The sequence below is a fragment of the Dipodomys merriami genome, unplaced genomic scaffold (assembly GCF_024711535.1).
Source record: "Dipodomys merriami isolate MVZ:Mamm:240054 unplaced genomic scaffold, mDipMer1.0.p SCAF_1, whole genome shotgun sequence".
Lineage (NCBI taxonomy): Eukaryota > Metazoa > Chordata > Mammalia > Rodentia > Heteromyidae > Dipodomys > Dipodomys merriami.
This window is the reverse complement of record NW_027202270.1, coordinates 92,225,464-92,249,587: the sequence shown is the minus strand read 5'-3', so window position 1 is coordinate 92,249,587 and position 24,124 is coordinate 92,225,464. Positions and strand designations below refer to the sequence as shown.

The following is a 24,124-nucleotide window of genomic DNA, read 5'->3' as shown; positions in this document are numbered from 1 at the left end:
GTTGTTGTTGTTTTAAATGTACTAGGTGAATTTTTTTTGTTTCCTTTGTATGACCTTCCCCCTATGGTATATTCCCTGTTGTCACTGTACTTGATTTTGGTATCCTGTATCTTGTATATACATTTGTCTAATCTGGGGAGGGGAAGGGGAATAACACAATGGTGAAACAAGGACACAAGATGACCCATTGCAACAATGAGACCCACAGGACAGTATATTGGAAACAAACTTTACAACTTCGGGGCAGGGGTGGAGGGTGGGGGTGAGGGGGGGGAGGGGTATGGGAGGTGGGAGAGGGAAGGGTTAGTGGGACAACAAGAGAAGGGGTAACAATGATCAACAAGTAAGGTACTTATTGCCTTAATCATGTAACTTAACCCCTCTGTACAGCATCTTTACAATAAAATTTTAAAAAAGATAAGTCACACTTAATAATGTACAATTTTCTTTTAAAAATTTTAAATAAATGTTTCAAAATTTAAAAAAAGGTCTAGCACAGCCCTCTAGAAGCTCCTCATAGTTTATTCTGCCCCTGCTCTTATCTCTGCCAGAAAACTTCCTCCTATGGCATTTACTTGGGTCTTTAGAGTTATAAGTATCCTTGTATATTTCTTATATAAGAGTGGGATGGAAGTGGATGTATGGCTCAAGTAATAAGAGTGCCAGACTTGAGTAGAAAAAGCTAAGGGATTGTGCCCTGTTTCTGAGTTCAAGGCCCCCGTACCAGCAACTGTTTTGTGTGTGCCAGTGGCTCACACCCATAATTTTTTTTGGGAGGGGGGGTCCTGTAGTGGGGCCTGAACTCTGGGCTTGGGCGCTGTCCCTCAGCTCTTCAGCTCAAGGCTAGCACTCTACCTCTTGAGCCACAGTGCCACTTCTGGCTTTTTTCTTTTTGCTTATGTGGTGCTGAGGAATCGAACCTAGGGCCTCATGCATGCAAGGCAAGCACTCTACCACTGAGCCACCTTCCCAGCCGCAACATACCTATAATCTTAACTACTTAGAAGGCTGAGATCTAAGGATGGAGGTTCCAAGCCCACCCAGGCAGGGAAGTCCATGAGTCTCTTATTCACACACACACACACACACACACACACACACACACACACACACACACACACACACACACACACACACACACACGCAGGAAGTAGAATTGTAGTTCAAATGGTAAAGCACCAGCCTTAAGCAAAAAGGCTAAGGAACAGGGCCAAAGCCCTGAGTTTTCACTGTAGTTCGGCCCAAAAATAAATATAACCAGACACAAGTATCTCAAGCCTGCAATCCTAGCTACTCAAGTATCAAAGCCAGCCTGGGGAGGAAAGTTTGTAAGACTTTTTTTTTGCCAGTCCTGGGGCTTGAACTCTGGGCCTGGACATTTTCCCTGAGCTCCTTTTGTTTAAGACTAGCACTCTACCACTTGCATCAGTATCACTTCCGTCACAGTGCCATTTCCAGCTTTTTCTATAATTGGAGATAAGCATCTCCAACTTTCCTATCCAGGCTGGCTTTAAACCTTAATCCTCAGATCTCAAACTCTTTTTTTGGGGGGGGGGTCCAGTCGTGGGGCCTGAATTCTGGGCCTGGGCACTGTCCCTCAGCTCTTCAGCTTAAGGCTAGTGCTCTACCACTTGAGCCACAGCGCCACTTCCAGCTTTTTTCTTTTTGCTTATGTGCTGCTGGGGAATCGAACCCAGGGCCTCATGCATGCAAGGCAAGCGCTTTACCACTGAGCCACCTTCCCAGCCCAGATCTCAAACTCTTGAGTAGCTAGGATTACAGGCATGAGACACTGGTGCCTTGCTGTTAAAGTCTTATCTCCATTCAACCTCCAAAACTAGCTGGAAATGGTGTTGTGGCCCAAGTGTTACAGTGCTAGCCTTGAGCAAAAAAAGCTCAGAGACAACTCCCAGGTTCTGAGTTCAAGCCACAGGACTAGTATGTATGCACGGACACACACACACACACACACACACACACACACACACACACACACACACACACACACACACACACACACACACTAGCTAAATAAATAAATATGAAGGAGTTAAAAACCCTATCCTAGTCTAGCACTGGGGCTTGGATTCTTCATTTCCCCACCCTACTGCTACCTACCCATGGACAGAGATTTTGGTCAAGGTGCACAGAACTGAATAGTGTTAAGCCACTCAGTGTGGCTAAGCTCACAAGCACAGTGGGATGGCCTAGTAAAAGCTTCATTGTCTTTCCTTGGGGACAGGTAGGCTGGGCAGCTATGACAATGTCTGTACCCCAGGATTGGTCCTCTGGAGACCCACTGGCTTCTAGAATCCATCCAAGTTCTTCGTATTTCCTCTGCTTCAGTGCCAGAGCTCAAGCCTGAGTCATGATGGTGCAAAGATGACAAAGGAACACAGCATTGCTCCTGTCAGCAATTCCAGGCATTCTTTCCTTTACACTGAATTTTAGTTTACATACCACTCCCTGTCCACTCCCTCTGGTGTATCAAGGCCCGGATGTGCGGGCTACACTGTGCCCTCCCCTGATGACTTACCTAGCCCACACCCCACCCTGGGATCTGACATCTTCAGCTCCTCCTCCTAATCCCTCACCCATCCCAGTGGGGTTCTAGTCTGTCCTTCTGGAGCTTCCAGGACTCATCATTCATTTCGTTCTTCCCCAGAGTCTTCAACACACCAGCTCTGTCTCAAAACACATTTTGATTTTCCTCAGAATGCTTATGATTCTCTGAAATCTCCTGCTATGTGCATTTACTTCTACAGGATCTGTCTCTGTGAGACAGATGGGGAGAGGGGATTTTGTGTGTGTGTGTGTGAGAGAGAGAGAGAGAGAGAGAGAGAGAGAGAGAGAGAGAGAGAGAGAGAGAGTGTGTGTGTGTGTGTGTTTATGTGTGTGTGTGTGTGAGTGTGTGTGTGTATGTTGTGGTGCTTGAACTCAGGGCCTGGGGCTCTGTCCCTTAGTTTTGTTTTGTTTTTGCTCAAGGCTGGTGCTCTACCACTTAAGCCACAGTTCCACTTCTAGCTTTTTGGTGGTTAATTGGCAACAAGGGTCTCATGGATTATTTTGCCCAGGCTGACTTCAAACTTCAATCCCTAGGTCTCAGCCTCGTGAGTAGCTAGAAGTACAGGCTGAGAGCAGGAATCTTGTTCCTCTTGGCCTCTGCTGTGTATCGAGCTGCACTGGTACCCAGGCCTAGCTACTTGATGACTGGTTGGCTGAGTTAGATAAGTATTTACTGGGCCACTACCATGATTAAGGCACTTTGTTGGATAAAGGAAAATAGAGTCAAATGATTCCTCTCTGGTGGAGAGTCAAGTGACTTCACAGGGGTGAGAGTGGTAAGTTAGGGACCTGATGCTGCAAAACATAGAGGAAGTATGTGCCAGACCTCCAAGCCAGTATTCCTCCTCCTCCTCCTCCTCCTCCTCTTCCTCCTCACTTCCTCTTGGAAACCTGTCTCACCAAGGGCAGCTCCCGTACAAGGTGCTTGCCCAGCACCACACACCTCCCTGTGATCTGGTTCAGTGATTCCTTTCATCATCCAATTGGACCATTCTGCTGTAGACCATGAAGGCAATGACTAGCTGTGTTTGGCTCACTGCCCCAGCCCTGTGCTCAGTATGGGAACAGCCCAGCGGTGCTGTCATTATTATGTAATTGGATGAGTGGAATAAGTCACAGGTGAGGGCCAAGCTCTCACCCACTGGACAGCTCTTCTTTCTTGGGACAAGTCCTTTTCATTTTTGCTCATCTGCCAGGCAGAGTATCCCATCCTTCTCCAGGCCCCCATAGTCACCCCTTATTAATATCTTTTTGTTGGTCATGGAGGTTGAACTCTGGGCCTGGGCGCTGTCCCTCAGCTCTTCAGCTCAAGGCTAGCACTCTACCACTTGAGCCACAGCGCCACTTTCTCCCCTTATTATTCCATGACTTTGCTTTCTTGTTTGACATAGAATTTCAGATCTTCTAATTCCTGGAATTGATGTTGTATATTCTCTAACCTGAATGTGATGTTGCTCTTTGTGTAGTGCTCTGCCAGGCCACTGCGAAGCAGTGCCTCTTGACCTCAGTCCCAGTGCCACAAGTGCTCCAACAATATTAAGCTGATATGTCATCATCAACCACCATACAGTGCCTGACTCCTACAATAGACTCTCCAATTCTGGTTCAAGAAGTTTTTCCAGCTTTTCTGTGCCATATCCAGGTTGTTTTTCCTTAATCTCTTCCCTCCAGAAACGCCAACGCCAACCTGAGTCAGCACCTACCACACCCTGGCTGAAAAAGGATGCTGTCCTTGGGGACTTTCCCTAAAAGACAGTCACTAAAGGCAGTAAGAGGCTCCTCTCTCACTGGTTAGTCTGTTCCCTGTCTTTCCCACCCAGGAAGTATGCTATAGGCACATAATAGCACCATTGGCCATTGAGATACTTCCCCAGCCTGACTCAGAAGGAGCTGGGCTTCAGGTAGGAGAAAAAGATTCCAAGCACCACAGTACCCTGGGAGACTAGGCAATATAGAGCATCTTCTTGGCTCTGAGTTATTCTTGTGTCTGAGCCATCCTTGGGATGAAAATCTTGCAGAATTTCAGAGTAGGGAGACTCTGGTCTTTGAATGTCCTCTACTACATTCTCTCTGTCTCTGTCTCTGTCTCTGTCTCTGTCTCTGTCTCTCTCTCTCTCTCTCTCTCTCTCTCTCTGTCTGTCTGTATGTCTCTCTCTCTCTTCTTTTGCCAGTCCTAGGGCTTGATCTCAGGGCTTGGGCGCTTCATTTGTTCAAGGCTAGCACTCTATCACTTGAGTCACAGCACCACTTCTGACTTTTTCTGTTTATGTGGTACTGAGGAATTGAACCCAGGGCTTCATGCATTCTAGGCAAACACTCTACCACTGAGCCACCTTCTCAGGCAATCTACTACATTCTTAAGAGTGGTCAACTAACATCTGTTTGATGGCCTCCCAGGGTGATGAGATCACCACCACTCTTTGAAGCTCAGGCCACTTTAGGCAACTTAAATTATTAGAGTTGTTCATAGTACGTCTACATATACTCACTGCTCTTTGTTCTTTTTCTCTCAAAATAAACAGAATTAATAGTTTGTATTTCAGGATTTTGAAAGCCATTATCATATGTTCCTTGGGTCTTCGCTTCCAGTTCAGCAAATAAATGTTTTACTCTGATTATAGCATCTCCTTAACATCCTGATATCTCTGTGTGTCTGTTTCTGTCTCTGTCTCTCTTTCTCTCTCTCTACTTCACAGTTTGTCACTGTCTTCCTTAAAATGGAACCCACACTCCCAAACAGGATCCAGCAATCACAAAGTCTGGTCTGAACCCTGTCATTTTGGGAGTAAAGCTCTTGTAGGGAAGCTAGAAGTCACGTTAGTGATTTTTAGCAAATGAGTCATGGGTCAGCTTTTATCCCATGCCAACCACAGCCCTGTCTTCTCACACTGATGTTCTGCTTCCCACACATCTACTTGCTTTTTTTTTTTTTTTTTGGTCCAGTCGTGGGGCCTGAACTCTGGGCTTGGGCGTTGTCCCTCAGCTCTTCAGCTCAAGGCTAGCGCTCTAACCACTTGAGCCACAGCGCCACTTCCAGCTTTTTTTCTTTTTGTTTATGTGGTGCTGAGGAATCAAACCCAGGGCCTCAGGTATGCAAGGCAAGCGCTCTACCACTAAGCCACCTTCTCAGCACTCTACTTGCTTTTTTTCTGTGTGTGCCAATGCTGGGGCTTGAACTCAGGCCACCATGCTTTAGCTTGGCTTTTTGCTTAAGACTGGTGTTCTACCACTTGAGCGATAGCTTCACCTCCAGCTTTTTGGAGGTTAATTGGAGATAAGAGTCTCATGTACTTTACTGCTGAGGCTGGCTTCAAATTGCAATCCTCAGATCTCAGGCTCCTGAATAACTAGTATTATAGGTATGAACCACCAGTGCCCAGCTACATTTTCTCTTGCACAGATTGTTTGAGGAACAAAGAATCCCACTCTATCCCTATCCAATATCATCTGGCCAAATCTATCCCAACCAACTCAGCATAATCTACAATTTAGTATTTTTCCCAACATGTCTCTGAAAATCTGCCACCATTAAGGAGCTCCCTGAAGGGTAATAAACACACATTAGCTAATGTTATTTGGGAGTAAATGTCCTGGTTATAGTTATAACCTTTCCACTATAACTCACCACCTCCTCCTCCTTCTTCTTCCTCTTCCTCTTCCTCTTCCTCCTCTTCTTCTTCTTCTTCTTCTTCTTCTTCTTCTTCTTCTTCTTCTTCTTCTTCTTCTTCTTCTTCTTCTTCTTCTTCTTCTTCTTCTTCTTCTTCTTCTTCTTCTTCTTCTTCTTCTTCTTCTTCTTCTTCTTCTTCTTCTTCTTCTTCTTTCGTTTTGTCGGTCATGGGGCCTGAACTCTGGGCCTGAGTGCTGTCCCTCAGCTCTTCAGCTCAAGGCTAGCACTCTATCACTTGAGCCACAGCGCCACATCTGACTTTTTTCTTTTTGCTTATGTGGTGCTGAGGAATGGAACCCAGGGCCTCATGCATGCAAGGCAAGCACTCTACCACTGAGCCACCTTCCCAGCCCACGCTTACCACCTTCTTACTAAACATATCATGATAGAATAGATGGGTACAAAAATGCAGAGATACCAAAGACAGGGAAAAGAGACCGCTTCTTAATTTGTTGCATCATTTTTAGATGACTCTAGATCTATACCTCATATACGGTGTATATACGTGCACATCTGAGGGAAGCCAGGAGGAGAGCACAGAATCAGAGAAAAATGGGTGGAAATACAGCACAGGGGCCCTCAGCTGCATTGGACATTGATGAAAGTGAACTAAGCAACTCTAGGGTGGTGATGGAAGGGAGGGAATGAGACAGAAAGAGGGAACAGCTGACACTAAATAAAAGGGAAAAATGTACATATCACCAGATTTGAAAGAAATAGTTTTATTATTAAAGTCTGTAGGGTTCATAAGCTTTGTAGATTAAGATAATGATAATTACCATTGTGAAGGTTAAAAGGTATTTATGACGTTAGTTTAGTATAGCTATGCCACAGTACTATGAAACTTATGTAGTCACTTAATCTCAATAAAGAAATATTTGGAGAAAAATGCTGAGATAATCACTTGGAAACCTGATTTCCAGCCCTAGCTCCTTGGTGAATATATATGTGACAATGTCATTGAGTATCTTTGGGCTACTGGGGATTCACCAACCCTCCCTTTGCCCTCTGTGGTGGTCAGGGTTAGAGAAAGAAAATCAAGAAGCTGGACTCAGGGAAGGATCCTTGTTATAAGAAATAAGGATTGAGCTCTTCCCTCATTGCCATTTGACAGGCACCCTGCTCATCTCTTCCCCTTTCGTTTAGCATGACCTGGGATGAGCCTCAGACTTCTCAACATTGGAGTTCCCCTCAAGTCTCCAGAGTGTCTCCTTATCCAAATATCTTGTCTAAGCATCTATCACTTGAAACCTACTGTGCCACAAAAGAGGCAATTTCCTCCTTGCTGGCTTCTTCACTGGGAGGTGGAAGGTCACCCTCCAGCTCATCAACCCCAGCTTCCCAGAAGCCTCAGCACATCCTTCTTCACTGCTCACATACAGTGTGGCTCTCATAGAGTGTGGTATGAAAGGTCAAGCTGGACAGAGCATTACTTTTGGAATCCAACAACCTGGGAGCCAGGCTCCATCACCTCTAAGCATGTGGCGCTAGGCAAAGTCTCAGTTCTCATTATAATGGCTATCAAGTATTTAGTCATTATTATTTCTTATTAATAATGGCTCTGAGAACACAGAAACTCGCTTCTTCTCTTCATTATCCACATCTTCCTTTGCTCCCCCACTAAGGCTGCTCTGCCTCATTGCTTAATGTTTGCCCTCATCATGATTCTACCAAAATTTGTTTGTGGGTTCCCTCATCTTTCCTCCCCTTGGAGCTTCATTCACTGCTGGGCAATAATTATTACATGCCTGACGCCCACATTGACCTTTTCTGCTCTGACCTCTCTAGTGGTGAGTATTTCTTGCTGCCTGGGGACATTTGCTAAATGAAACCAAACAGGTTAGAAGTAGCCCTTTCTCATCCACAGGACCCTCATCCCTCTACCACATTCCAAGAACTCTCTAGAAAGCATAAGTGCTCATCACAGCTTTACAACCTGCCAGTCAAACTCAAAGTTGCTTTTGTTCCTGCATGTCAGTCCCAACAACTACCCAGACTACATTTTATTCCTCAGAAACAGTGCTCTCTCCTTCACTCCTTGAAGACACAAGGATTTGGATCTGGATTCAGGGTTTTTCCCCCCACAGTCCAGTCCTGGGGCTCCAGCTCAGGGACCTGGCACTGTCCCTTTGGTTTTTCTGTTCAAAGTTGGCACTCTACCACTTGAACCATATTTCACTTCTGGCTTTTTGTTGGTTAACTTAATATAAGAGTCTCACAGAGGGGCTGGGAAGGTGGCTCAGCGGTAGAGTGCTTGCCTTGCATGCCTGAGGCCCTGGGTTCGATTCCTCAGCACCACATAAGCAAAAAGAAAAAAGCCGGAAGTGGCACTGTGGCTCAAGTGGTAGAGTGCTGGCCTTGAGCTGAAGAGCTGAGGGACAGCGCCCAAGCCCAGAGTTCAGGCCCCACTACAGGACCCCCCCTCCCAAAAAAAAAGAGTCTCACAGAATCCTTTCAGGTTGACTTGGAGCTACAATCCTCAGATCTCCGCCTCATGAGTAACTAGGAATACAGGCGTGAGCCAGCCACCAGCAGAGTTCTAACTTCTAAAGAGGTTTTCCAACTGCCTTCACCACCACTCCCAGTAGTTCCATTCCCCATTGATCCTTTATCCATCCTCATAACTGGGATAATTTTAAAAATCAGGATCAACGTTGCATGAGTATGATTAGTGCATTTTAAATTCTTTTTATGTTGATGCATTAGTTGTATAAGAGGGGTTTGATTGTGACGTTTTTTTTATTCATGCATACAATGTATCTCATCAACCTTACCCCCTCTTTCACCCTCCTTACCCCTCCCTATTCTTAAAACAATTTGGACAGGTTTCATTGTTCTGTTTTCTCCTTTCTTCATCCCTGCCTCCCTACTCCTTCCCCCGCCTCTCTCTTCTCTCTCCCTCTCCTCTCTTTTTTCCCTTGCTTCCTTTTCTTTCTTTTTTCTCTCTCCCTTCCTTCCTTCCTTCCTTTCTTCCTTCCTTCCTTCCTTCCTTCCTTCCTTCCTTCCTTCCTTCCTGCCTGCCTGCCTGCCTTTCTTCCTTCCTTCCTTTCCATGGTGGTCCTGGGGCTTGAACTCAGACACTGGACTCCCTGTCCCTGCTGTTAACACTCCACCACTTGAATCACAGCTCTACTTCCAGCTTTTTAGTGGTTAACTGGATAAGAGTTTCATGCACTTTTCCATCTAAGCTGACTTCAAACTGTGATCTTCAGATCTTAGCCTCCTTAGGATAATAGGCATGACCCACCAGTGCCTGGCTTATATATTATTCCTTATTGACAAGTTTTACAGGAATAAAAGAAGCATCTGAAGCTTAAGGAGGGGGAAAGTACATAACACCAGATCTAGAACAAGTGTCTTGTAAGTCAATCTGAGTCCAAGTGAGGAGCTCCTTCTATGGATCCCATGAGTCCTTGTCCTTCTCCAGCTTCAGTTTCACCCTGGACATCTGTCTTATCCTATCTTGTTAAGAGGCCTATATAGCCTTAATTGTATTAATCACATTTCAAGTGCTCAGTAACCATTTATTCTCCATTATTGAAAAATGTACATAAGACAGTGAATATAAACTCCAGGAAAAGTGGAGATTTTATTTATTTATTTAGTTAGTTAGTTATACTAGAGTTTGAACTCAGGATCTTGTGCTTGCTAGGTGTATACACTACCAGCCTCTACTACATGCCTCTAGCCTTTGTGTTTACTGGTTATTTCAGAGGTAGAGTCTAGCAAACTTTTCTGCTCATTGTGGCTCTAAATCACAGTCCTCCAGATCTTAGCCTCCTGAATAGCTAGGATTTACAGTTGTGAGTGACAGCAGGTAGCAAAGGTGCTTTTTGTGGGGGAGGTCCAGTACTAGATTGATCTTAGGCAGCCAGCACTCTGTGATGCCTATCTCTGATGCTAAGGATCAAAAATGGAATGCTTCCACACTGCCACAAGTCACACAGTATCCAGAGATAGCTTCAGTGCCTATCTCCTAGTTTTGCTTCCTGTCTTAAGAACAAGGTTGAGCATCTGAGGATCATAGTGCAAAGTTAGCCTGGGGGAAAAAAGTATATAAGACTTTTATCTCTAATCAACCATCAAGATGCCAGAAGTGGAGGTGTGGTTCAAGTGGTAGAGTACCAGCCTTGAGAAAAAAATCTAAAGGACAGTGCCCAGGCCCAGGCTCTGAGTTCAAGCCCCACTACTGGCAAGAAGGAGGATGAGAAGGAGTGGAAAAGGAGGAGGGGAGAGGAGGAGCAGGAAGAGGAAGAAGAGGAGGAGGAGGAGGAAAAGGAAAGAACATTGTTGTAGGCTAGCTTACACAGTAGCCTTAACCAAAAACTCTTTCATTCTTTCAAACCATCTCTGGTCTGTGTTTGGTATCCTAGAGGCTCAACTCTTTTATCCTTTCAAACCATCTCTGGTCTGTTTGGTATCCTAGAGGCTGTGTGTGTGTGTGTGTGTGTGTGTGTGTGTGTGTGTGTGTGTGTGTGTGTGTGTGTGTGTGTGTGATCAGGTGTGCACACACTAGGATCAGCATACAGACAGGATTAGCAGAGGAAGAGGCATCACTGTGGAAAAACCTGGACCTCTAGGTCTCAGGAGGCTATGGATTGCATCTCTGGCAGTGGCTACTCCCACATATGCAGCAGACATCTAGACTATGGTTTGATTTCTGTTGATCTTTTACCCCAGCTGCATGACTTTGAGCAAATTGCTTAATCTTTGTCAGCCCTCTGGATGCACTGCTTCTTTGTTGATACCTATTTACCTTGACAGGGCATTGTGAAAGCTGTCTGGGACTCAGTTCATTTACTCAATGATTAATATTCAGTTGTTGCTTGTTCCTTCTCAACAGTGAGCAGAGAAAAACTTCCTTGAACACCTTTCAGCTCATCGCCCTCAGGAATCTACCTGGTTCTAACTTATCTTTTTTTTTTGGGGGGGGGGGGGTCCGGTCGTGGGCCTGAACTCTGGGCCTGGGCGCTGTCCCTCAGCTCTTCAGCTCAAGGCTAGCTCTCTACCACTTGAGCCACAGTGCCACTCCTGGCTTTTTTCTTTTTGCTTATGTGGTGCTGAGGAATCGAACCCAGGGCCTCAGGCATGCAAGGCAAGCGCTCTACCACTGAGCCACCTTCCCAGCCCCTCTAACTTATCTTATGGAGAAGACCAAATATAACTCCTGACAGCTTCTTTACCTTCAAGCAGGAGGCTTGTAATTAATTCCATTGTTCTTATCTCCAAAGGCACCTGGCTCAACTTTTCTCTTCCAGACAGATAAGTCTGTTTGGCTTTCTCGCCCCCACCCTCATGTCATACTACACACCTGAAATATCCTTCCTGCCCCCTCTCTCTAAAGCCCAGGATCAACCTTCTGAATGCACATTTTTTTCATGAGACTCACTTCCTCTCTTAAACCTGCCTGACTCATCCTTTCCAGTTTCAAGATTGCTAATCACTAAACAGTATTTCATGATTACCTCAATCGTTATCTACCCCCCCCCTTTCCTCCTCCTTTAGTGACTATGATGTAACACTCTTCCTGGCAAACCTGCATCTGTGGACATCTGTGCTCTTGGTATCTGGGTGTAGTTCTCAGTATACATGGAGAAGGAAGCAAAAGTAGGTGGTAGCCAAAAAGGTGGCATTGTGGAAGGACTGGCTAGAACCAGACACTGGGTCCTATGTGGCTAGTTACCTTGTGGATGATTCTCAGAAAGTTATTCAATATTTTTGAATTTTTGTTTCTTTGCACATTTGTTATAAAGATGAAAAATTGTCGGGCGCCGGTGGCTTATGCCTGTAATCCTAGCTACTCAGGAGGCTGAGATCTGAGGATCGCAGTTCAAAGCCAGCCCATGCAGGAAAGTCCGTGAGACTCTTATCTACAATAAACCACCAGAAAACTGGAAGTGGCGCTGTGGCTTAAGTGGTAGAGTGCTTGCCTTGAGTTGAAGAGCTGAGGGACAGTGCCCAAGCACAGAGTTCAAGCTCCACAACTGATGGTGGTGGTAGCGGGGGTGGGGTGAGGGGGATAACTAGCAGGCAGGCACTGGTAGCTCACGCCTGTAATACTAGCTACTCAGGAGGCTGAAATGTGAGGATCACGTTTTTAAAACCAGCCCAGACAAGAAAGTCCATGAGACTTATCTCCAATGAACCACTAGAAAACCAGAAGTAGAGCTATGGCTCAAAGCAGTAAAGTGCTGGCCTTCAGCAAAAAATCTCAGGGACAGTGCCCAGGCCCTGAGTTTAAGTTCCATGATCAACAAAACAAACAAACAAAAAATTACCACCAAAGTGGGGGGGGGTGAGAGTGAAGACTAGAGATATGGCTTAGTGCTGTGTGTGACATAAAACAGGTTAACATGTTTGAGAGGCTGCTAGGAGTTCCATAGCTAGGTTCTATACGTAAGCTGTAAGAATCAAATTCTATCCTGAAAAGTTATTAAGAACTATTGAGGGCTTTTAGGCACACATAGGACTTTGAATCTCCATTATTGAAAGACTGATCCAGTAGCCCAGATAAATGAGCTGATGCAGAGGTACAGAATAGAGATGGAGAACTTTGAGATAGTCTTATTGGTTTAGGGAACAACAGAGAGAGACAGAGAGACAAAGAGAGAGACAGAGACAGACAGAGAGATAGAGACAGAAAGAGACACACAGAGAGATTAAGAAATGAGGAGAAATCCAAGCTCCTCAGAAAGTATTGATAGGAGAATCTCAAGGTAAAAGGCAGTCTAGGCCTTGAAAACTGAGAAAGAGGACAAAAGAGGAGAAACAGTGTCATTCACAGTACAAAACATAAAGGCCAATTGTTTACATGGGACAGATGGGAGACAAAAATACCAGTTGGAATTTAAGATATCTCTGGGACATCCAGGTACTATTCAAAGGCTTCCTTTTCTTTTGAGACAGGGTCTTGCTATGTATCCCAGGCTGTTCTGGAACTCACAATCATCCTGCCTCATCCTCTTGAATAGCTGGGATTACAGGTATGCACTACCATGCTTGACTTTCCAACAGGTTTTTTAATATCTTTAATGTATGCATATATAAAGATATTTATTATCATTAAAGCTTGTTGAGACATCCAGGCCGGAGATATAAATTTGGGTGTCATTCACATACAAGTAGTAATTAAAACTATGAGTGTAGATGAAATCATCAAGAGAAAGTGTAGGGTCAGAGGACATGTTAGACCAAAGACAGAGCTCTCCAACTCCTCCAACTTTGACTCAAGGCGAACATGACTTCCATGTACATTCCAGATGGTGTATAAAGTTCCTGTATAGAGTGTTTAGTGAGAGGAGTGAGCCAGAGGACCTAGAGATCACCAACATTTCAGAAAGGGGAATAGATTAAAAAAGAGGGGTAATGGTGCAGGAGCAGCCAGAGCAGTGGTGTGAAGTAGGAAAAGGTTGGTTATGTGACATCAAAGATCTAAAGATCAGGGAAGATAAAGATGGGAAATGGGCATCAGATATGACTGCTGCAGGGCAAGTGTGACCAGAATGAGGTCAAAGTACTGAGGATGTGGGTTTTCGGTTTGTTAGGTTCAAAAAGAGAAAAACAAAAGAAGATGAAAGAAAGGGTAGACAAAGAAGCAACTCAACAGCAGCACAGGCTTACTAGGGGGAAATCTACTAGGGGAAACCTTCAGCCAAGGCTAGAGACTCACTCTTTGCTTACAATCTCTATATTTATAGCGGGTCTGAAAGAATGCTAGAATTGTCTAGTGGAGGTGGTTTGAAAGTAAGTAATGGTGGGACAAAAGATGGGAAATAAGGCCACCGGTGGGCATTTTGGTCTGGGAAAGAGGGCGAGGCTGGAGTATTAATGAATCAAGGCACTGCTCTGGGGCCTCAAGATAGGGATATCTGGCCGTCTGGATCTAACACGGCTGCTGGAGAAACTAAGATTGCAGTGTGAGTTGCTCTTTCCAAGCGTGAACCTTGGCCTTTTCTAACCAGAAGCTCCTCCAGGACCAGCTTACTCCGCCTCGGGGCCCCTCTCCGGACCTGCAGAGGGCGCTGCACCTGAGCGAGCCAGGGCGTGGCGCCGCTCTGGCCTGCGGCCGACTCGCTGGTGCGCGCCGCGGCTCCGCGTCCCCCGCGCCTCCTCCCAGTGCAGGTGGGTCCTCCCGGTGGGGGCGGGGGTGCCTGGGAGCCGTCCGACGGGCGAGCGGGCGGGTAATGGCAGGCAGGCTCCTGGGCGTGGAGTCGTCCCTATCACCCGGGCACCTGGGCTCGGGCTGCAGCCCAGGTGCATCGGGCTAGAGGAAGGCTTGCACCGGTGGAGGTCCCAGTCCTAAGGAGCGCCTCCTCCTGGAGGCACAATGCCAGTCCTAGGACCCCTTTACGCCCTAAGGGTCTCCGCCGGGAACGCGCGCGCTACTTCCGGGGAACCCCTGGGGGAGGGGCCAGCGGGCCGGGGCCCCGTGATTGACAGCTTCTCTCCCCAGACTCCTACGAGCTACCGCGGGATCCCTCCTCTAACCTTGAACGCTGACCCGACACCATGGTGAGAACCCTGGGTGCAGCCCCTCACTTCACTTCTGCATGCCCACACCCTCGCCCCGCCCGGCGGGGCCTCCACTCCTCCTGACGAACCTGGAACGCTCCAGCGGGAGATTCTGTGGGTCTGCCCTTTTGCAAGGCAACCTGCGTTCTTTCAACCTGCCCATCCTTGTAGCACGGGCGCCTGAAGGTGAAGACATCACAAGAGCAGGCAGAGGCCAAAAGGCTAGAGAGGGAGCAGAAGCTGAAGCTCTACCAGTCAGCCACCCAAGCTGTCTTCCAGAAGGTGGGGCCCTCAGAAGTAGCCCCCTACCTCCTTCACCTGGCCCCCTTCGAATAGCACCGAGCCCAGGAGCTGGGCCCTAGAGTCAAACTGGCTAGATCCAAATTCGCGTTCAGTCATTTACTAGCTGAGTAACTTTGTGCATGTTGTTGAATTTGGGCCCCAGTTTGCGTGTCTGTGAAATGGGGCTAATAGTTGTACATACTATGTAAGAATATAAATAAGAGAATACTTGTATGTAAAACACTTTGCATAGTGTTTGTTATGTTTTGGCCTGCACAGACTATTGAGTGGTTCTGAGTTATTTAGGCCTGTGAGAGAGAATGCTACATCTAACCCTGCCACCTCTCTTCTCAGCGCCAGGCTGGTGAACTAGATGAGTCAGTGCTGGAACTGACAAGCCAGATTCTGGGAGCCAACCCTGATTTTGCCACTCTCTGGAACTGTCGACGAGAGGTGTTTCAACGGCTGGAGACCCAGAAGTGTGTAGGAGTTCAGGGGTCCAGGAAATCTGCCTTGGTTCTTCCCTTGCCCTGCCTGGGTCCATGGGTGGAGGAAGACTAGAGTAGTCAGGGATCTAGGGATAAGGTGGTAGGGTGCTGGGTGCAGAAAGTGAAGGGTGAGCTGAGGTTGGATGTTAGAAGGCCCTGATCCACCTTTTCCTCTGGGTATAGGTCCCCCGAGGAGTTGGCTGCTCTGGTGAAGATGGAACTCAGCTTCCTAGAGAGCTGCTTGCGTGTGAACCCTAAATCCTATGGTACCTGGCACCACCGCTGTTGGCTGCTAAGCCGCCTGCCTGAGCCCAACTGGGCCCGGGAACTGGAGTTATGTGCTTGCTTCCTTGAGGTGGATGAGCGGAACTGTACGTGTCAAAGATCCTGTCCTCCTGCATTGTATATCATGAGACTTAGGGCCTCAGAAAGCCTAGAGCTGGGAGGGAAATCCAGGATTGAAATGCTAGTGCTGAAAGGGATGACCAACAGGCTGGGGACAGAGCTCAAGTTGATAGAAGGCTCCTGCCTTGCAAGCTCAAGGTGCTGAGTTCAAACTATAATACTACAAAAAATAAGAGATGACAGAGCCAAATGTATATTCTGGTATATGCTGATGTATTTCTAGGGGTCTCTGAGGGAACTTGAGGGTACCATTGAAGATACATTTAGGATACCATGCTATCTCCTATGTCCCCTTCCCCCAGTTCACTGCTGGGACTATCGGCGGTTTGTGGCTGCACAGGCAGCTGTGGCCCCTGCAGAAGAGCTCGCCTTCACTGACAGTCTCATTACTCGAAACTTCTCCAACTATTCCTCCTGGCATTATCGCTCCTGCCTCTTGCCCCAGCTGCACCCCCAGCCAGACTCTGGCCCCCAAGGGCGCCTCCCTGAAGATGTGCTGCTCAAAGGTAAGCAGGGCCAACGGACGAGGTGGAGATTCTTCAGCACCACCTTTACAGTTCTAATGTCTACCTGACCCTGTTCCCGATCCAGTCATTTGGTTAGGAGTTTTTGTTTTGTTTTGTTTTGTTTTCTTTTGCCAGTCCTGGGGCTTGAACTCAGGGCCTGGGCACTTTCTTTTTTTTTTTTTTTTTGTCGGTCGTGGGGCTTGAACTCTGGGCCTGGGCGCTGTCCCTCAGCTCTTCAGCTCAAGGCGAGCGCTCTACCACTTGAGCTACAGCGCCACTTCCGGTTTTCTGGTGGTTTATTGGAGCTAGGAGTCTCACGGTCTCTCCTGCCCGGGCTGGCTTTGAACCGCGATCCTCAGATCTCAGCCTCCTGAGTAGCTAGGATTACAGGCGTGAGCCACCAGCGCCCGGCTGGCCTGGGCACTTTCTCTGAGCTTCTTTTGCTCCAGGCTGACACTCTACCACTTGTGCCATAGCACCACTTCTGGCTTTTTCTGTTGTTGTTGTTATTTTGGTTGGTCGTGGGGCTTGAACTCTGAGCCTGGCCACTGTCCCTCAGCTCTTCAGCTCAAGGCTAGTGCTCTACCACTTGAGCTACAGCGCCACTTCTGGTTTTCTGGTGGTTTATTGGAGATAAGAGTTTCACGGACTTTTCTGCCTGGGCTGGCTTTGAACCGAAGCCTCCTGAGTAGCTAGGATTACAGGCGTGAGTCACAGCGCCCGGCTTCTGTTTTTTTTTTTTTTTTTTTTTTTGAGGAATCAAACCCAGGGTTTCATGCATCCTGGGCAAGCACTGTACCACTAAGCCACATTCCCAACCCTCATTTTTTTTTTTTTTTTGAGCATCTACTTCCTGCCTGGCTTTGGGATACATAGACTCAGTCCCTTGGTGCAAGGAACTCAAGTGTAGAATAGGGTGGGGCTAAAATGCATGCTTCCCCTATGTGAGGCCAGAACATAAGCTTGAGGTATTCCAAGCAGAAAGTGGTTTGTTGGAGTGGCTGAGAGCCCTCCAGTATGCCAACCAGCTCCTTGCCTTCCTGGTCCTCTACAGAGCTGGAGTTGGTGCAGAATGCCTTCTTCACTGACCCCAATGATCAGAGTGCTTGGTTTTATCACCGTTGGCTCCTGGGTCGAGGTGAGCAGGGAGGAAGAAGCTGCGTGTTTGGGTTTGGAAAAAATGGAAGATTTAAGGAGACCTGAGTCCATGTCTCTCCTCAGCTGACCCTCAGGATGCTCTGCGCTGCGTCCACGTGAGCCGGGATGAGGCCTGTCTGACTGTCTGCTTCTCTCGGCCTGTCCTAGTGAGTCTACTGGCTCTCACTAGAGAACACGGTGGAATTGTGGGTCTGGTGTTATCGGAGCTTATGGGTCTTTCATTGTTTCCTATGCTAGGTGGGCTCCAGAGCGGAGACCTTGCTACTTATGGTTGATAAGTCACCTCTCACTGTGGAGTGGAGGACCCCAGATGGCAGGAATCGGCACAGCCCTGTCTGGGTATCCTAGAATTGGTGGGACAGAAATGAGGGCTTGGGACAGAAAAGGGTGGGACATTCAGAAAAATGACAAAGCCAGAACATTTCCTTGACCCAGTGCTCCCAGCTCTGTGACCTGCCTACCACTTCCCTCAATGACCAGTTACCCCAGCATACGTTTCATGTCATTTGGACAGCAGGCGATTCCCAGAAGGAGTGTGTACTGTTCAAAGGTAATATGACCTGTGGCTCTACCCTTGCAGAATACCCTGACCCCTCTTCTCCCCTCATGGATATCCCTTGCCATTTCCTTCAGGCCGCCAGGAGTGCTGGTGCCGGGACTCAGCCACTGATGAGCAGCTGTTCAGGTGATGAAGGAAAGCATACAGATGAGGAAGGGGTGCTAGACTGAGCATCAGATGGCAATTAGGGCAAAAGGCTTGGGCCTGGGGAAGATGGCTTCACATTGAATGCTGAAGGCTGTCAGCATCATCTCTTCCCTACTGTGCTCTCTCTCAGATGTGAGCTGTCGGTGGAAAAGTCCACAGTGCTCCAGTCTGAGCTTGAATCTTGTAAGGAGCTACAGGAGCTGGAGCCTGAGAACAAATGTAAGGCCCATTTCCAAGGACTAGACCCCGTCTCAGGAGCCCCATTCAGAGTCAACCTTTGGTAAGAGAAGGAAGGATCTGAGGATGGGAACAGAGGTAGGAGCCAGGCAAGTCCTTTGCTTCCTCCCTTCAGGGTGTCTGCTCACCATCATCTTGCTGATGCGGGCACTGGACCCCCTTGTTTACGAGAAGGAGACACTGCAGTACTTCCAGACCCTCAAGGCAAGCTGAGTCTCGGGGAACAGGCTGGGGGGATGCCCTGGATGTGGGCAGGAGGATGGCAGCTGTCATACACACCTGTGTATCCCATCCCCAACAGGCTGTGGATCCAATGCGGGCAGCCTACCTAGATGACCTGCGCAGCAAGTTCTTGCTGGAGAACAGTGTGCTCAAAATGGAGTATGCTGAGGTACGCGTGCTACACCTGGCTCACAAGGTATGGATTGCTGTGTGTGTACCTTCCCAAGGCTTACCCTGATTAAGTCTATCATCCTTCCCTCCTATTCCTCTTCCAGGCCTGTTTTCTGTTACTGGTCCACTGTCCTTCCAAGTCCCCTAACTTCATGTCTTGAGTCAGCAGGGTTTGTGTAGTCCCTTCTACCAGGCTGGACTGATCACGTTTGTTCTGCCTTCTGTTTGTCCCTCACCACCCCTGCCATGTATGCCTCTCACTCTAGAGCAGACCCCAAAACAGTTCCTAGAGATTGCACTCTGTGTGTGCGTGTGTGTGCACGCACCAGTACTGGAGCTTGAACTCAGGGCCTGGCCACTGTCCCTAAGCTTTTTCACCTGAGGCTGGCAGCACTTTACCACTTGGCCCACAGCTTCACTTCTGGCTTTTGACTGGTTAATTGGAGATAAGAGTCCCATGAACTTTCCTACCCAGGCTGACTCTTTAGTAGATAGGGTTACAGGTGTGAGCCACTGGAGATTTGTGATACACTTTCCAGGTTCTGCATTTTCTGTTTCTCATCCTCCAAAATGAGTATTCCTGACAACCACTTTACCATATCACTGTAACCCACCTCTGCTCCGAGCAGGATTCTTCCTGGCTTATCAAGCCCGCTCTTGCCAGTGACTTGGTTCACCCTAGTACCCAACATGGTCTCCCATCCTTTCCACATTCCAGGCTGCCTCTTCCCAACTACTTCCAGGAGCTATATTCGCCCCCTCCCCATTCCCCTTCTCCCTCTGTCTAAATGTAACATGTGCTGCTGTAGTCTGTAAGATAAACTTTTCACCTACTGCCAGCCTCTTCTCAGCTGGCATCTCCCCAGGGGATGTAGAACACAGAGGTCAAGTGGCTAAGGACCCTGTGTCAAATCTTGCTGGGTATTTCATCTCCATTCTACCTGTAGGATCTGACAGTGCTCTGCCATCTGGAACAGCTTCTCTTAGTCACCCATCTTGACCTATCACACAATCGTCTCCGTACCCTGCCTCCTGCCCTGGCTGCTCTGCGATGCCTCGAGGTAAAATACTCCTCCCTCATTGTCATGGGCAGTGCATTTTCTTTCCTCCACCTCAGAAGTCTGCCCACCTTACAGAGATGGTCAAGACTTCTAGGGGCTGGGAAGGTGGCTCAGTGGTAGAGTGCTTGCCTTGCATACATGAGGCCCTGGGTTCAATTCCTCAGCACCCATAATGCAGAAAAAGCCGGAAGTAGAGCTGTGGTTCAAGTGGTAGAGTGCTAGCCTTGAGCTGAAGAGCTGAGGGACAGCGCCCAGGCCCAGAGTTCAGACCCCACAGCAAAAAAAAAAAAAAAAAAAAGACTTCTAATTTCCAAAAGTAACCTCTTAGCCTTCCCCCCCCATTACTCAGTCTGGACTCAGGAACCCTTTCATGCAGTGTAAGCTGACCACGCTGGGCTTCTCTGTTGCTGTGTCAGCCCCAGGCTGACAGCTGCCTGTTTGGCCTTGGCTGCTTTGATCCCTAGGTGCTGCAGGCCAGTGATAATGCCATAGAATCTCTGGATGGCGTTGCTAACCTGCCCAGGCTACAGGAACTGTTACTGTGCAACAACCGTATCCTTTCTTCTATCTGTCTTACAAACCATGTTGGGGTGAGGTACATGCCCAGAAGGACAGCCTGCAAACACAGACAGGGCGCCACCCAAGTCAGGGTTGGTTGGAGACAGGGGCTCTGGCAGAGAGAACTGAAGGGCGATGATAGCCTGTGACTCTCTAGCACTGTCATTAACTTGAACTGAGGAGTGTGCACAATGTGACTTCCTCAACCCAGAGGTCACCAAATGGACAACCCACTGATATTCTTGGGAACTATCCAGTATTATGAGAAGCAGTAAGTTTCATATTTGAAGAAAAAAATCTTGAACTCTGGTTCCTGAATTAGAAATTAGAGCAGTGTGTGTGTGTGTGTGTGTGTGCGTGTGCGTGTGTGTGTGTGTGTGTGTGTGTGTGTGTGTGTGTGTATGTGTGTGTTTATGCCAGTACTGGGGCTTGAACTTAGGGCCTGAGTACTGTCCTTTAGCTTTCTCATTCAAAGCTGGTGTTCTTGAGACACACCTCCACTTCCAGAATTTTGCCAGTTATTTGGAGATAAACATGAATGTAATGGACTCTTTCTGCCTGGGCTGCCTTCAAACCATGATCCACAGATCTCAGCCTCCTAAGTAGCTAGGATTACAGGTGTGAGCCACTGGTACCCAACTTAGAACAACCTTGGACTTCTGTTTTCCCTCAGCAGCCCTCAATCTTTGCTACATAGTGAATGCCACTTTGCCACAGTCTTCACCACTCTTTCTGGTACCATACCAGTTTGCTTCATAAGCTTCTGCCACTGTAGGCAGGTGTTACTTTCTTTAGGAAGCACAGGACGTGTCCATCAAGCAGGCTTCCAGGCAGTGGTTCCAGGCACTCAAGTTGCCTGGAGCAGATGGATCAAGAGAACCTACTAAACTTTCCTTGACTCTTCTTTCCCAAGGCCTCCAGCAGCCTGAAGCACTCCAGCCTCTTGCTTCTTGTCCCAAGCTGGGTCTCCTCAACCTACAGGGAAACCCACTGTGCCAACAAGGTGACATCTTGGAGCATGTGGCTGAACTGCTGCCTTCTGTTAGCAGCATCCTCACCTAAGAAGTCCTGACTCCACTCTTGCCCTTTAACTTATTGGGACTAAATAAAAAATGGAGACACTCCCTCAGGCTGCCACGCTGTTGTCCTATATTCAACTATATTCCCCATTACTACTAGCAGATATTTTGGGAAAAAGAAAGGAAAGAGACTTGGGTGTTTCTGCTTCCATTTAATGCATTTCACCCCAATATTCCCTATGATGGAGAGCCAAAGCCTCAGTGTTAGGGATACAATTCAGTGCTCTGGCTCATTTTTGAGTGTACCTTCTGATTTGGGGCTGGGTTCAGGTTCCAGATTGGGTTAAAGATTGAGATCAAGTCCTGGTTTAAGCTGAGCTAAAAAGGAGTTGTCTCTCCAGCTAGAAGAGATCATAAGTTTTTCCCCATCATTCCTTACCTTTAAAGATGCCTTCTCTGCCCTGGCTTTTATCACAAGTAAGAAAGAGTGGAGCCGGACACAGTTTCTCATGCCTGTAATCCTAACTGCTCAGGAGGCTGAGATCTGAGGATTGAGGTTCAAAGCCAGCCTGGGCAGGAAAGTCCATAAGACTCTTATCTCCAATTAACCATCAGAAAACTGGAAGTGGTGCTGTGACTCAAGTGGTAGAGCGCTAGCCGTGAGCTGAAGAGCTCAAGGACATCAAAACCAGGCCCAGAGTTCAAGCCCCACAACTGACAAAAAAAATAAAAAATAAAGGATCAGGGCACCCTTGCCCCTCCCTTCTACAACAATAATGTTAGTCCTTGTGAACAGCATTCTATTTGTATTATTTATTGGTTTATTTTGTGTGCCGGTACTGAGACTTGACCCAAGGGCATGGGCTTTTTTACTAAAGGCTGGCATTCTACCACTTGAGCCACAGCTCCACCTCTGGTTTTTTGGTGATTAATTGGAGATAAGTGTCCTGTGGATTTTCCTGAACAAGCTGGCTTGGAGCCTTGATTCTTACATCTCAGTCTCCTGAGTAGCTAGGATTACAGTTGTGAGCCACCAGCTCCCAGCTAACTTTCTAAAGTTGAAAAACTCTTGGAACCCATTTGATCCTCATACAGTCTCAGGAATGAGCTGATTGGGCCTATTTCTACTGAAATCAGAGAACCCTGAGACTTAACTGCTCTTAGATGGCAAAGCCAAAGTCCTCTACAACTTGGTTCGATATTCTAGTCTCATTCTCTTGCTTCACAATAGTTGTACCTAGTATCTGAGGTATTGAGGGATTGAGCTACATGCCTGCTCCCATCATGCCCCCTGCCCCTATACCTTGTCTTTACTTTGAAAGCCCTGAGGCACCAGACCTCCAGGAGGAAGAAATGGGGAACGGCTCAGGGCTCAGGGTGCTGAGTCAAACCTTGCTGGGTGGGTAAAAAAAAAAAGGTTGAAACAAGAGGGAGACTATAACAAAGACATTTTCCTGGTTCTCTGGGCTCTGCCTGGGCTCATGTGCTTACCCATCCACCACTTGAGGCCCTGCCCCTTCCCGTATCCCAAGTGATGCACAAACATGTAGGCCTACGATGAAGTCCTTTGGCTGACCTGAGTCATACCTGCCTAAGATTTCAGTTTTCACTGGTGTGTGTACTGACCCTCTGCCAGTTTCTGGGACTAGCAGCTGGACAAGAAAAACTCAGCGTGGGTGTGGAGGACTCCCTGCCAGTTCCTAAACCCTCCTTCTCCCCACTCCCTGAGGTACCTCCCTACCTGATACATCTCCAAACAACCTCTCAAATCTGCTTCCCAAGTCTATTTGTGTGTGTGTGTGTGTGTGTGTGTGTGTGTGTGTGTGTGTGTGTATGCGTGTGTGTGCGCGCACGCACACACATGCACCAGTCCTGTTTTCGTTATCTTCTGTTTGGTGTCCCATAGGCAGAGCTGAGCCCCAGTGAGTTGGAGAGAGCCCCTGGCTGGGCCCCCAGAGCAGAGAGAGCCTCCCTGAAGATGCCTGGCTCCTCTCTGTCTTGAGAGTGTCTTGGGGACATCTCCAATGTTTCTCCCGAGGATGGAGTTAGAAAACACATTAAGTAGCTGCCTGAAGCTGGTTGGGCTGGATAGACTTTCAGGAAGAAGTCCAGGTTGGAAAAGAGGAGTTGAGCATTCTCAACTCTTAACTGGCCAACATTCCTCTTCAGTGACAGAAGGAGATTTGCTATAGCCTGGTATTCCACCCAAGACCTACGCCTCCCCTAAGTCCTCAGGCTGTGAGAAGACAAGATTGCTGCTACTCTTAATCCCAAGCTTGGAAGACACAGGGACCTGAGGGGCAGCCCACTCATACCGGGGGCTGTGGAACAGTTGGAGGAAACAGTCAGGTGTGTGTGTGTGTGTTGGGGGGGGGGGTTGTCAGAAGATCTGGTAGAGCCGGCAGGTCATGGGCTGGCTGGTAGAGCCTGTCTGAGAGCCTAGTTACTGATGTCATCACTCTGCAGCCCAGGATGCTGGGACCTCCCTGGGCAGGATGAATTCCAGGCCCAGACACATGGGCCAGTTTCTCAGAGTTGGGCCAGTTTCACAGAGCAAGTCTGGCCTGG

General features: G+C 47.8%; 1 protein-coding gene and 1 non-coding gene across 4 annotated transcripts; one reads left to right on the top strand and one right to left on the bottom strand.

Annotated features, from left to right (window-relative positions):
• Positions 1–1,674: 1,674 nt before the first annotated feature.
• Positions 1,675–1,747, bottom strand: Trnaa-ugc (transfer RNA alanine (anticodon UGC)). Its single transcript has one exon. It is a non-coding gene; the product is annotated as a tRNA-Ala (tRNA).
• A 12,574-nt stretch (positions 1,748–14,321) lies between these two features.
• Rabggta (Rab geranylgeranyltransferase subunit alpha) lies at positions 14,322–21,661 on the top strand. Of its 3 annotated transcripts, XM_070025879.1 has the most exons (17): positions 14,322–14,353; positions 14,685–14,743; positions 14,915–15,025; positions 15,380–15,504; positions 15,697–15,884; positions 16,221–16,424; positions 17,479–17,562; positions 17,646–17,728; positions 17,820–17,921; positions 18,027–18,132; positions 18,216–18,267; positions 18,419–18,507; positions 18,641–18,729; positions 18,827–18,943; positions 19,866–19,979; positions 20,444–20,531; positions 21,451–21,661. In XM_070025879.1, exons 2-17 carry the CDS (start codon positions 14,741–14,743, stop codon positions 21,597–21,599), a joined length of 1,704 nt encoding a protein of 567 aa, XP_069881980.1. In that variant the 5' UTR covers positions 14,322–14,353; positions 14,685–14,740; the 3' UTR covers positions 21,600–21,661. The 3 variants fall into 3 exon arrangements, with proteins under 3 accessions (XP_069881980.1, XP_069881978.1, XP_069881987.1); XM_070025877.1 differs by lacking the exon at positions 14,322–14,353 and having other exon boundaries at positions 14,408–14,743; XM_070025886.1 differs by lacking the exons at positions 14,322–14,353; positions 14,915–15,025 and having other exon boundaries at positions 14,408–14,743.
• The last annotated feature ends 2,463 nt before the right edge of the window (positions 21,662–24,124 follow it).

Excerpts from the sequence above, each read along its gene's own strand:
- Rabggta (XM_070025879.1), top strand. Across the intron at positions 18,508-18,640 it reads GCTGGAGCCTGAGAACAAAT|GGTGTCTGCTCACCATCATC; the intron begins GTAAGGCCCATT and ends TCCTCCCTTCAG. Across the intron at positions 18,944-19,865 it reads TGCTACACCTGGCTCACAAG|GATCTGACAGTGCTCTGCCA; the intron begins GTATGGATTGCT and ends TTCTACCTGTAG.